Source organism: Chelmon rostratus, chromosome 20 (genome assembly GCF_017976325.1).
Source record: "Chelmon rostratus isolate fCheRos1 chromosome 20, fCheRos1.pri, whole genome shotgun sequence".
Classification (NCBI taxonomy): Eukaryota; Metazoa; Chordata; class Actinopteri; order Chaetodontiformes; family Chaetodontidae; genus Chelmon; species Chelmon rostratus.
Genome location: NC_055677.1, coordinates 4,651,617 through 4,665,475, shown reverse-complemented (window position 1 = coordinate 4,665,475; position 13,859 = coordinate 4,651,617). Strand labels below are relative to the sequence as shown.

Below are 13,859 nucleotides of genomic sequence, written 5' to 3'. Positions count from 1 at the left end.
CGCAGTCACTCACCGCCATATGCACACTCACACTCACCTCGTCTCTGTAACATGTTGTATGGATCACAATAAACACAGTGTTTGCATGCTAACACATACAAACCGCCTCCTGCAGGCAGCAATCAGTTATCAACTGTCCAAAACTGTTAAGGAATAGTTAAGATTTCAAAGATGGGAGGTGAGTGTTGGCGGTTGTTCACGATTATCATCATCACAGCCTGACTTTAAAGTGGCAAATGAAATTTATAGCAGCCTCCAATGAAAAGGACGAGAGCCCTGTGTGTAGTCAAGAGTTACTCAACACCAGGCTGCAAAGCAATGTTCTCCACCCTCGCTGGTTTCACCTGTAACCACACCCAGCAGTGATATACTGATGTACACCAGAGTACACTTTCACATCACTGCAGCGAGCACGGGAGGTTAGAAGAAGCATGATTTCAGGGGCCTTTAAGTTAGGTTTTAACCTGTTGTTTTGATGTGTAATGGACCTGCACACCAATATGGACCAATAAATTAAACAAAACTGCAACAATATTAATCTGCTGAACTGTTTTTCTGTTAGTGCTGAAGATTTCAGAAATAGTATTTTCTTTTCTCAGAGTTGCCCTCTAACAGCTCAAAGCTCAAACAATTCATTATTGTCGATGTCCAATTCTGTTTTGTTCCTTTAACTTCTTCATTTTCAAAGATTTAATTCTGAAGTCTTCTCTAAGTTTGACATCTGCATCCGTTTTAGTGAATACCAGAAAAGTTTAAATCAAGATGTGAAGGTGAAACTGTTGCTTGGTTATTGCAAAGTGATTTTACTTTCCTGCTCCCTCTTCCTCCAGGTGTACCAGCATTCTTACACGGCCTTCTACATCATCTGCAGTCTGGAGACTCCGTAAGTAGTCAACAGGGCTGCATCCTGTAATATCTCACCTGACCTCGCTGCCCACGACACCGAGCTCAGCTCATTCCCACCTGCTCTCACAACCTGTTTTCACTGTACCTCCCACGAAGCACCTCTGACATCAGCTACACTGTTAAAGGTGGGGTGAGTCATTCTGGAGAAATTGCTGTTATTTGCTGAATTTTGAATTCAGCAGACTATCCCCTCGCGGTCCGCGAGCTGTCCGTTCTGTCTTGGCGCTGGAACACGTCTGGTTTCTGCACACAGCCTTGGATCTGTAAATGAGAAACACACGAGGTGGCTCGGACGGAGCCGCGAAACACTGTTCAGGCCGACCGGCGACAGGTGGTGTTCGTGCTCATGTGAGGACAAGGGGAGGAGAGATGGAGGGTAAACCTGGCTGCATTGTGAAGAAGGAGAGATGGCAACATCAACCATCTTTCTCCAGCACAACTCACCCCGCCTTCACCTTCGGATCCTCCGCCAGTGCTGCCTGTGAAGAGAAAGTAATCTGTGACTTGAAACGGCAGCCGAGGTTCCCACAACAACTCCAGATCTTACATTTTTATTCACATCAAGCCTCGAAAAAAAGACGCATCTTAACAGTTTAGTGTAATTTACTGTATGCTGAGAGGTCAGTCAGACGCACTTGTGCCGAGGTGCTACCATGCACTGCAGAATGGCGCAGTGTTAATACTGCTTTGTTATTTGACTTGAGACTGATGACGAGAAGAGAAGCATAGCTCTCTTTGCTGCAATTTAACCTCTCTGATTGTCAATTCTGTCTGTTAAAACATATGAAAGAGGAGCAGAAAATGTTCATTATTGCACAACTGGTAAATAGCTGTGTTTTGTATATAGGGCTTTTATCCAAAGCCTTTCATCCGGACGCACACTCACACACCAATGGTGGTGAGCAACCGCGCAAGGTGCTGGCATGACCATCAGGGGCAATATGGGGGTTCGATGTGTCGCCCAGCTTCAACACGTGGACGCCGATCGTGTGATCAGTGGAAACCCAGCTCTACCTGCAGAGCCACAGCTGCCTCGAAGTGGAGTGAAACCATCACAACATAAACAGAAAATTATGTTCTCATTCCCGACAAGATCGTGACACATTTCCACAAGTTAAAAAGCCAAACCTCGTCACACTTGATTAATTGGTGCTGGTCAACAGCCTGTACATATTATAGCCACTTTGTCCAGAAAGTAGACACCTCACTTATTTCCCTTTTGAATTACTTCCACACCAGGTCACAGTATCACAGCCCCATCAGCAGCTCTCATGCTCAACTCTATTTGTGTGCTGCCACCCAGTGGTTGTGCCTTACAAAAACCCACCTCAGCTGATGACCTCATTCATCCTCAGCCCCAGACAAAGACATAGAGGCAGTGGCACCTCTAATTCTGCAGCCTGCACTGTGCAGCACTTTTCCCAATAAGGAGAGGTGACACTGTTATAGCACGCTGGTATTTATGGATACACTTAAACCTTTGTTCTCAGATGTGCTACACTTGTTCCTCTGCTGCAGCAGGCCTGGAAGCAGACAATCACTGTGTGTATGTGTCTGCACTTCTATCTGATAGCATTGTTTCCCACCCCCCCAGGGAGACGTGGAACTTGAATCCTCCAGAGGTGCGAAATGCTCAGCTGCAGTATGCAGGCTGGGGACCCCAGGGTCAACAACTGGTAAGAACCACAATTTTCATGATGTCCCTGGTCTAATCTCTTTCAGCTGACCATTGATCATCTTGACCATCTTTACTGTCTAACATACAGCCACTGACACTTGTCTATGATGTGGAGCATACGTTTTGCATATTAGATTAAAAAACTAGATCAATACGGCCATGCAAGATGCAGCCAAGTGCAAAATATATGTACAGTGCAAGCTTGCAGCATCCTTTACTGCCGGTTTATGAAGTTAATGGAAGATGGAATTAATGATTTTAGGGGAATTTTTATCAGCCCTGTGATGGGAGGAGCTGGGATGAGTAATGAAGCGGGTGTAAAAGGTTCTTGCGTTTCCTATATTTAAACCTGCATTAATTGATTTTTTTCTACTTGGGGGCAGTGCAACACGCTGTTAACACAACGCTGACAGATCAGCACCTTATAACATCAGCAGCAACGTTAGCATTCATTTGGATTTGCGTCCAAATGACATATTGGACTTGCATTCATCCCCATGATGAATGTAAGTCCAACATTCAGAGCTGAGTGCTTTTTAGCTGTTTTCGCTTTTTAGCTAAAAGCAGCTGCCTGCTGCGTCTGGACACAACACTTATGAGAGCAGTGAGACTGAGAGAGGGTGAAACGCTCTGCAGAGCTGAGGGGAACTGCAGAGTCAATAATTCATTGCTCAGAGCGATACCTTTTCGGTACATGCAGTCATTTGATCCATTGTTAATATAGAAATATTCATTAGAGCAGCTTTAAGGTTACTTTGTTTGCAATTATGTGCTCATGTCAATGTCATTCTTTATACAGATGTCAAATCCTTTGAAGGTTGCAGCCGATGAACTCGGGTCAAGCCTTACATTGAGCAAAACTAATGGTGCATTCAACAGCTCCTTGTCAAATTACAAAGTCAGTTATTTTTGGAAATTAACCTGAAACGGCTGAGTAAAAGTCGTGACATTTAACTTAAACACACATTTACAACAGGCAAACAGGAGATCAGGGTGATGCTTAATATATCAATGTAACGTCCTCTGATTCACAAATCAGGCCACCAACAAGAACCGATAGTGGAGTTTATGCCTGACTTCCCTTATTTACATGCCCCACCCGCTTTTTCATTGATCCACTTCATGTCATAGGTTGACCAGTGATTGATGACCCCCTGAATACAAATACCTAGCATGTATGACATGGTCATGTTACATTTTCTGCCATTACAAGCTGTCCTCCACATTAGGTGGGAAGACAGCTGCATTTCTTTGCTGCATTTGGAAGAAAACCTGATGTAGGACAGGCCTTGTTGGCCCGTTATGACTAATTTGGTCTAGAAATACAGAGGAATCCATTAAATTAGGACGCAGATAATCTTTATATTTAAGAGGCAGCATTTTCCTTAACTCACTGATATGGTACATGTTTGAGTCTTTAGTGTACACAAACTATTTTACTACTTGGGGTGTATATCATCCAAATTATTCTCTGAGATTTCCCAGTGAACAAATTTCACATTAAGCACTTTTGTTCAAATCGCAAGGAGCAATGGTCCTTTGCAACTCTTCCAAGATGAGTCATTTTCCACCTCCATCATAACACAGTCGAACTTGTCAGAGCATTAATGAGCTTCAGTCTGTTGGTTTGCAGGGCAGACACACTGTAAGTGATAACATCCTGCAGCACAATGCTATTAATTACCTGTTATCTCATCAGTGGATTAATTAACACAGTCGCTAGATTGATATAGCCTCTAGTTTCCCACCATTAGTCATGAAGTGGTTTTACTTCCATCAGGCGAGTTATGTTAGCGTGAAACTGAGCAGCAGCTGCTTTCCCTGAAGGTTCAGATGTCCTCTGCCGAAGAGGTGGAGGTTGAAGTGAGAGATGTCCGTCAGCTAAAACAAGCTCGCGCAGGCGGCCAAGGTGTGCGCCGTCACATTTAGACACCTAATATACATAAATCAGCCCACCTGTTATCCTGTTCCCACATCCCTTATGCACTTAATTAAATCTCCTTTGCTTTCCCAGAGAGAATGAGCACATACATGCCAATATTTACGCCCACGAACACAGCTGTCCAGCCACATGTTAAGCTATTTGTTGGGCTAAAAAGTCAGTGTAATTGGGTGCATGAGTGGCATCTTGTTCTCACAGAGGGATGTCTTTGCACAAAGATGTTTCTTACTTTTTGTGTGTGTGTGTGTGTGTGTGTGTGTGTGTGTGTGTGTGGAAAGTAAATCCCCTGGTGAATGGAAGAGTTTCTTTCCCTGCTCCCTGTAGGCGGTTCGTCCTCAACATGTGGCTGACACATATTCACACAATCAAAGTTTGGACGCTCTGCCACAGGAGGCCTAACCTTTTATTATATTAGAGAGAGAGAGAGAGAGAGACGAGACTTTCGAGTCCACAGCCACAGACGGCTAGTGGCATTGTGAGACTGTACTCGAGCACAGCCTCACAATGACAGTGTTAACATGCCGACGTTTCATGTTCACCATGTTGATTGTCTTAGTATAGCCGGTTGGCATGCAAACATTAGGTAAATAGCACTAAACACAGCTGAGCTCAGGAATCGTGAACCAAAGTTTAAGGCAAATGTAGATTTTTACCTGGTTGCATTGTGGAAAAGTTCAGGGATCCTCAAAGTTATTGCAATAGTTGTTGACCTAACCCCAATTCCGGTCTGGCCCACAGAGGACCGACACACTGACCCACTGACCAACTGACTATATGCTGCTAGCATGGCTAAAAAGGCCACAGATGACACCTTTAAACCACTTGAGAACATATTAATATGTTGCTATAACCTCACATTTTGAGGTTGTTTCCTGACCTTGCTTTCTCCTACCTGAGCATGATCATGGTTTACTTGGTAAAGAAGTGACGATCGAATGGATTTTCTCTGTTGGTGCAGCTTCAGTTGCATACCATCGCCAGCCCAAACTAAAGTGGCAAAGTTTGTGTAATCCCTTCCAAATGTTCTTGCTGAGGATAAACGTGGATGCCAGCCATCGCTGGCAGAGTTCTACCTTCCTTCAGAGAACGGGGCCAGGTCTTCTCTCTGTGCTGTGGCCTAGATTAGCTTCTATACAGGGACTCCATCTGCACCAAGGTGACACCAAACCACATGGGCGCCCAGATCGCGTCTCTTCAAGAGAAGCTCGCTGCGACAGATTTATGTTACTTTTACAGCAACGCAGGAGAAAGTGCGTACACTAAATACCGCAGAGGTGTTTTTTTGTTCCGTCGAAAAAAAATCCACATGCAGCTATCGCAGACAGTATTGGATTTCCTGCAGTTCATCATCCCGTCATTTAGACTTCTCAGAGTGAATACTTTTTCCTTCAATCATTCACAAACTGATACCAGCTGGAGGCCAAGAGATTCTGTAATCCTTGAGATACAGAGCGAACCCTTTCCTGTAATAGCCTGAGATTGATTTCAGCATGGCATTAAGGCTGCAGCGTTTTAAAATTCCAGCCCCAAGAGCCGCTGTGCCCTACCACGCTCACCGTGGGTGCTGATGATCTATTATTCTCTGTAATGAAAGAGTTGACCTTCAGTTATCTGGAAAGCCCCGCAGGCCCGTGGAGAAGAGCGTCAAAGTCAAAATTCGGTCCCAAGGTTTGCCGTCTTATCAGAAATGAAATGACTTATTTTTTTTCCTCTTTGTATCGAATGAAAAACTTTGGTTCCAATGAAAAGGTGTCATTGCCGTGCAGTGATCTCTCTTGCGTGGCAGGTGATGAAAGCCCCATGCTAATGTGTGCTGCGACCCTCGGGTTGATCTTAGCTGTGATAGCATGACCTCTGCCTTATCCAGGTCTCCCACCTGTGATATAACGTGTCAGCGTATATGCCAGACTGTCCTCAGGCTTCCTCTCGTGCGTGTTGGTAATAATAATGGTGTAACAGCTTATTCACTATAAGGAACTTCCCTGCAGGAAGGTCAGGGTCAGCTACAGATCGACGTCCACATAGCTGGAAGGGATTCGGTGTCTTGCATGAGGGCGCTTCAGCTTGAAAAGACTCTCTTATCGTTGGGTTTCCGGTTTAAACACGGTTGGTGTATTGTTTCATATTCCAAAAACTGGCTTTTTCCTCTCTTGCTGGCTCTTGCAGATCTTTATTTTCGAGAACAACATCTACTATCGCTCTACGGTGGAGAGCCGCTCTATTCGTCTGGTGTCTACCGGCAAGGAGGGCGTCATCTTCAACGGGCTCAGCGATTGGCTGTATGAAGGTAAGGCAGAAAAAAAATTGGCATTATAGGAAAAGTCTGACGGCTTGGGATTACACCTGTTTCCTCTCTTAGATGAGAGGTTTGATACCACTTTCACATATATCTGTTGGAGCTAGAACCAGGAGACAGCTTCCAGTATTTATGCTAAGCTAAGCTAAACGTCTCCTTTTTCCTGTTTTTTCTCAAACTGTTCCTTTAAAAGTGACAACATGGCTTTCTGGGGGGCTTTTCACTTAAACTACACAAAAAACATTTGACTTGCCCCCGGAGAGTGTTTAGCCAGGCATATTCTGCAGGCTTTGAGAGGAGGTGGGGGTACAGTTAGCCTGGCTCTGACAGAAGTTAAGTCCACTGCCGACCCCCGGATATGGTCCCACATATAATCCCATGTAGCTAATAGCCTTATATTTAGCATACAGGCATATACTAGGCTTCTGAACAATGCACGGCTTGTCACGTATGCATCCCGTCATGAAACGTTGACTTATATTATCCTATCCCTGATGTAAGAGATGTAAAATGAACCATTTTCCTCCCTCTGCCCCCCCCCCCCCCCCCCGTCCCATTACTCTGATTTGGACACATGTATTAGCGAGTAATGACATGAGACAGTATTACTCCCCAGCGTCTGCAGCCACATTAGTATTTTTGGCGTGCAGCACTTGATTTCCTGCAGGTAAATTAAAAAGGGAAACTCTGTCAATTTGCCTTTGCTTTACACCCCCCCGGAAATGAATAAATGTTCTACATCGCTTGATTTACATTAATTCAGCTGTGGCGTGTGTTGCACACACTCTGCTACAGATGTCACAGTGCTCGCCAAGCGTCAGCGCCACCAATCAAAAAATCACCTGTGTGCCTCGCAGTGAAATCAGGACGGATGCTGTGTTCGCGTTCAGCTAATGGATTTATATCTGCCGCGCTGGCTGCACTCGCTGCTCTGGTGGAACAGTGTTTTAATAACAGGGTGGCGGGGGAGCGGCAGGCGCGTAGATTTAGAGGTAGCAGAAATAGAGACAGTCTGTGATAATACAACAAGCTGTAAATCCTCGAGCAGCAGCATGAAATGAGTCCGATAATGTGAATGGCTGCCACCTCGGAGGCCTCTGAGGTTTTTAGACGCAGAGGTTATCTGAGGTCACTGGTGCACCGGGGCGAGAGCTGTTTCCTCTTCAGCACTGGCCCGTTCCTATTCAATGCCATCAACCCACAGCTCCTCTTATCTCCGCATTAGCCAGGCCGCCATTGGAAACCACATCCATTCTTCAAGAGCAATATCCATTCTCAGCCATTTAAACATTAATCAGAGCGTTATTGCAGCGTCTGACCCCCTGACTCATATGTATGAGCTGCTGAAGGCCTTGAAATTTACACTCATCATTTATTGACCAGTTAGAGCTTTCACAGAGATAAAACACAGAATCAGCTTCGTAATGTTGAGATAAAAAGTGAATTATGGAACAACAGAATCGCATTTTGTTTATTTCTGCAGGTAGCTTTCCAAATGAACACAGTGTGATGTGATGGCACGTGGAGGTTCTTCCAGTCTTCCTCTATTCCATTATCCTGAGATATCTTCTAGAACACCTTAACTTCACTGTATTTGTAAGCCTGTTATCATAAAAAAAATATTTACTCACATTAATTCAAGGTATCAGACGTTATTTTAAGTCGAGATTGCTAACAGTGTCTTAAAACAGTGAGATGTAGCTTGAGATAATGATAATGTAGAGAAGGCAAAATCCAAAGATACCAGGTTTAAACTAATCATTACTAATCACGATTTCTTTGGCAGTTTATCTAATTATCTCTCTGTTCTTAATCCACACATGAAGGTTATAATGTTTGTAATTTGTTAGATCTTGATTCAACTTTATGGTCATTTTTTGGAGGCTGTAGTTTTTGGTGTTTAGGAATTTTGTTGCGTTACACTGCAAGGTGTTTCCAATATTTTGTCCACCACATTTACGCTCAGTTGTATGTTGCTAAAACAAGTGCTGTCAAGTACAACAATATCGTTTAGTTTTTGTTGAGACTGTCGTTGATTCAACTTCACGGCCATTTCGGAGTCGTACTTTGTGGTCCAGTTCAGTCGTATTGCGTTATACTCACTGGTGTTTCTGTTATTTTGTCCACCCCATCCGTATCGCTGAGAGACATGACACTGAAGTGGAATTACACATACAGATAAAAGCTGAGCATTACAACCTTCGTGCAGGGAGGATATACTGCAGGACTGTTGCAGGCGTACCTAATAAACTGGCAGCTGAGTGTGTACCAGTGACGATCGATGAAGTACAGAAAACAGGCTGGCGTTAAGTAAAAGCACCCAAAAACATTTCAAAACACTTCTTTACCTTCATGGATGGTTCAAAAGATGCTGAGATACACTACACGGCCAAAAGTATGTGGACGTCCCCGTGGTGGCTGGGGCCGTTTTCATGGTTTCAAGTTGTAATCGAGCCGAATATTTAACGATACATCCTGTTTTATGATATTTCCTCTTTCTACACGGCAAAGCCCCCCACGCACAAAGCCAGGTTCAGAAAGAGCCCAGTCCCTTACGCAGGATTTGGAACACCAACTGAGAGTCAGACCTTATCGGCCAACATCAGGGCCCAACCTCACTAATGCTCTTGTGGCTGAGCAGCAGCAAATCCCTGCAGCCGGGTTCCAGCATCTTGTCTAGAGAAGAGCGGGGGCTGTTACGTAGCAGCACATTAAGGCTCGTGATTCGACCGTGAAATGCTCAATAATCACACATGGGTGTCATGTTTAGGCGTCCACGGCATTTTTGCCAAAATGAATTGCAAGCATCTGATGATGATGACGTTTATTTCTTTATTTTTGCCAATACACTAAAAGTCATTTTCATTCCTATTAATGATAAATCCCTTTTCGAAAATGTCTATAAGCCTGTAAATAGATTTGGCGTCGACCCAGCGGTGATGCCCGCATCTGCAGGGCAGCTTAGAAGCCGCGCCAGGTTGTGTAATGTTTACCTTCATCAGTGAAAGTGCCAGGCAGAAGATTTTCCATGCTAATGACTTGGGCTGTGCTCCGACCAAGGTCAAGCTGAGGCTCAGACTGCCGGCGAGGAGAAATGAGGTCTTAAGCTCTGCCAGATTTGATGCTGAGGGGTGAAAGGTTGGCAAATAATCTCCCGGGCTGGAATATCCTCTGGCTTGCATTGCTGTTTTAAATCTGTGTGTGAAAAACAATTAAAGAGACACAGCCAAGAGCCCCGTCGGCTGTGTGTAATAGCCCAAAACGCCTCAGGGGAGCCTCGAGTGTTCTGTCATCTGTCGGCTGTCTGATTATCGAGGCTGTGCTGATACTGACGCGTCCCGCGGTGTGACGCAGCCCGAGGAAACGGCTGTTTATTGGGCTCTGCTGCGCCGAGATAAAAACCCGCCGTCGCTCTGATTTGAGTCATGTTTGCCCCCGTAGATGTTTGGCTAGATGACTTGTTTGTGTCGAGAGGCTCGTTCGCGGGGCTGCGTCTGTTTATCGCTGCGTTTGCGGCCGAGCCTGCGGGGCGCGAAGTAACTACAACATCGACACTTGTGCGCTCGAAAGGGAGAGATTAATAAACGAGCTGAAGCAGACGTGAGACAAACGGATGGAAACAGTTTTGTAGAACATTTTACGACCCTGCTGATGTCAGTTACCATGATTACAGCCTCACAGGGGTTAAATACCTGGGACTCTACCTGGGTGTTTAATGCAGCCAGGATGCGTTGTCTGTGGAGTCAGTATCAGTCTCTTCTCAGCATGAAAGAAACAAAGATTTGCTTTGCTCTGTTTCTTATCGTATGCTTCTGCCTCTTGAGACAATTTTAGGAACGCGACAACAAAACTGTGCATTTACAGTTAAATCATGATAAATAGCATCTTTGGGGCTTGTTTTTTTAATGATCTGTCGAAATCATGAAACAAATGGTGGCATGATGGAAATAAATATATTTTCTTGCGAGTTTTATTACCAACTGGTGTACTGTTAAACAGCAGTGATTCAACCTGGGGGACAGGAAATGATGTGTTTTAATAGAAAGGGCCTCGGTGCGATGCCTTGGTGATTGGGAAAAGAATATGTAGCATTGCTGTGCAGTCAAAGGAAAGCATGTCACCTGTAAAACTCAAATCTATCACATCACACGGCAGAAAAGAGCTGATTTGACGAGTGATCTGTGTAAAGTGCAGGACGACTCCAGTTCAGATGAGACAGGTACCAGCCAAGATATTCTGACTTTTAGTTCTAGTTTGGGTTTAGCTCTGAAAATGCAGGATACTGCATTTCCCATAATGCAATATCACCTGTCATTAGACCGATCCCCTGCCTCTTAGATGCACTCTTCTCCCTGTTTGCAACGCATTGTTTCTGTTACAAATGTTGTCTCAAACCTGAATATATCATTTCCCTTTAGGAGGATTTGTCTGTGGTACCATTACAGGGTAAACGAGGGGCTACATGTGCCAGTGCCGTTCTTTCCTCCACTTCTGCTCGCTTAATATAGACCTGCACAAAAACCCCAACTCACCGCATCGTTCGGATTGAGCCAAAAAAAACTGTAAATGAGGCTCCGTAGACGCTCAGCAAAGTCCCACCTCGCTCTGTCGTGTGCTTCTATTCCTGCTCAATTATCACTTGCACTGTCACCTCAGTCGGCGCGGTGGAAACTGTACAGTATTTATAGTAGCAGCTGCTCCTCTCGCATGTTTTTTTTGGGGCATGCTGGATGGAAAACTCAAGTGTCATGTCATCTAAACAACCTGCTTGTCACGAGCGAGGAGGTGGTGTTGATTCAGTGATTTGACAGGTTCACAATTAGTTTGCGGGCCGTAATCAATCCAGACCAGCTTTTAAAGGGTGCAGTTTTGTCTTGTGTGACTGGTGGAGGCGGATGTAGAATTGACGCAAGTGTTACCTATGATTGGTGGGGTGGCCTGTGAATATTCAGAACACAAGAGGAGAATACATAGACTCCAAAAGCATGGAGTTAGTGGCCTAAAAATCTGCATCAGACATGGAGAACTATCAAAAAAAGCTGCATTCCTGTCTGTATTGTGCTGCTATGTGGTTTTACCATGTGACACTGCTGCCCTCTGTTGGTGGACACTTTTAAGACAGGAGCCACTTCGTCAATACAGAGTTTAGTCAATGTTGTGTTCCTACTAATGAGAAAAAAAGGAAGAAATGCATCCTGCACCACTTGATTTTCTTTTCTTTTCTTTTCTCTTTCTCATTAGTTCAGTCTGCCCGGATCTGTCACCTTGCACTCATTATTTCCCACTGGCGTCTGGACTCATGGTATCTCATGCATTAATAATGTCCTTTACTAAGTGAATAATCTGGTCTGCACAGCAGGAAGGGGAACATGGAGAGAGGAGATGAGCCTCCAAAAGCTCAGCTTGGTAATAATCACAATGAGGTGTCTGAAAAAAGAAAGAGACATAATCTCATTACTAATGAGAGAGACGATGAGCGTTAGCTCATCATTACACGCCCATCTCTCATTATTACTCCCCCTCTTTTTGTCCCCTCGCTTTCTTTGGTTAATTACGTATCAGGATCCTTCTAGAAACTTTCTCCTTGACGTGCCAAAGTCACTGCGCGTCCCCAGCTGAGAGGGTCGAACGGCCCGGTGGCGCCACTCCACGTGGAAAGCCTTTTAAGCCGCTGCCGGTGAAGGCGGCCATGCGGGAAATCGTCTTTATTATTTTATTTCTTTTCCTGATTTGCAAATGCAGCATAACGTTGAGCCATGCTTCTCTGTTCATCGTCAGAGAAAAAGATCCAATCGTTCCCAGTGAGCTGTGCCAGCAGGGTGCAGGTGGACGCACCAGGCATGGAGAGCAAAGACCAACCGGACTGAACGCTGCCATTAGCCCTGCTCGTCTTGTCCCTGGCATAGAGATATCTGGTGCTCTAATTAGTTTAGCAGTGTCCAGCGGTGGAAAGCTCCTTCAGGCGCTATTACTTTTACAGAATTACATTAAGGAACAAACGTACGAACACGTCTGATCTGAGGAGGTTTGTCAAATGATGCTGCATATCAAGTCATTCCACCGAGTGTGCACAGTTAATGAAAATGCTAATTGGTAGTTGATGTCTGGTAATTCCCCAAAGCCAGCACCCAGTCCCACAGATAAACAGCTTTAATGAAAATTTAATTGCAAAAGTTGATTTAAATGTAGCTCGTGGCGCGCGGTGACAACAAGCCGAACTGTTTGAATGCCGTCCGCGTCGTCACAACAGACTTAATAATGAACTGGAAGTGTCGCGGTCATGCTTTATGTTGTCAGAAAGTTCCTTCACTGATCTTTGATTTGCATAATTTCGTAATAACTCACTGTGTGTTGGCAGTCGAGTGTGTGTGTGTGTGAGAGAGAGAGATAAAGGACCTGGACTGCTTTTATCCCCCATTATGTTCTCTCTGTCTGTCGAACAAGAGTGTGTGTGATTGCTACATAATTTTAGAAACACACACCTGCACGCGATGGTCTCGAGGGAACCCTCTAGGTTGCAAGTCTGAAATGAGCTGAAGTGACTTTCTAGCTGAAAATGGTAGACATGGACGCGCACACACACACACACACACACACACACACACACACACACACACAGCAAACACTGAAGTTGCATGATAAAGTTGCGGTGAGAAACTGCTGTTTGCTTCATTTTTTGGGGAGATGTGGCCGAGCTCTGTGTTGGTCGATAGCTTGTCCTGAGGTTAAAAGCTGATTTATGAGCTCAGCGTTTGTTACTCTGCGTGTTTTTGTGTGTATGTTTAAGAAAGAGAGTCCAAATATAGAAAAGAGGTCAGGAGAGCGTTAGCATGCTGCACTACTGAGGGTGGAGAGGGTAGCTTCTTATTTCCTGACCCTACTGTGAGGGGAATTATTGCTCCTTTTGGGGCGTTCTGGTGATGAACTGGTATTTTCTTCCAGTACTGGGTTCTGTGGGGTTTTTGGCACTGTGTTATCCCGAACTGCTCAACGTAGCATCCTTAAGTCCTGCACGATGGCCAATAGGAGACCGCGTC

At 44.8% G+C, this 13,859-nt stretch overlaps 1 protein-coding gene across 2 annotated transcripts in view; it reads left to right on the top strand.

The window, feature by feature from the left end:
- Positions 1 to 13,859, top strand: part of LOC121623771 (dipeptidyl aminopeptidase-like protein 6) — a 132,352-nt gene that overhangs the window by 105,692 nt on the left and 12,801 nt on the right. For both annotated transcript variants that reach the window (XM_041961206.1, XM_041961205.1), the window contains exons 6-8: positions 831 to 883; positions 2,501 to 2,582; positions 6,693 to 6,813. In XM_041961206.1, the coding sequence (XP_041817140.1) occupies positions 831 to 883; positions 2,501 to 2,582; positions 6,693 to 6,813 (256 nt within the window). The remainder of the gene's footprint in view (positions 1 to 830; positions 884 to 2,500; positions 2,583 to 6,692; positions 6,814 to 13,859) is intronic.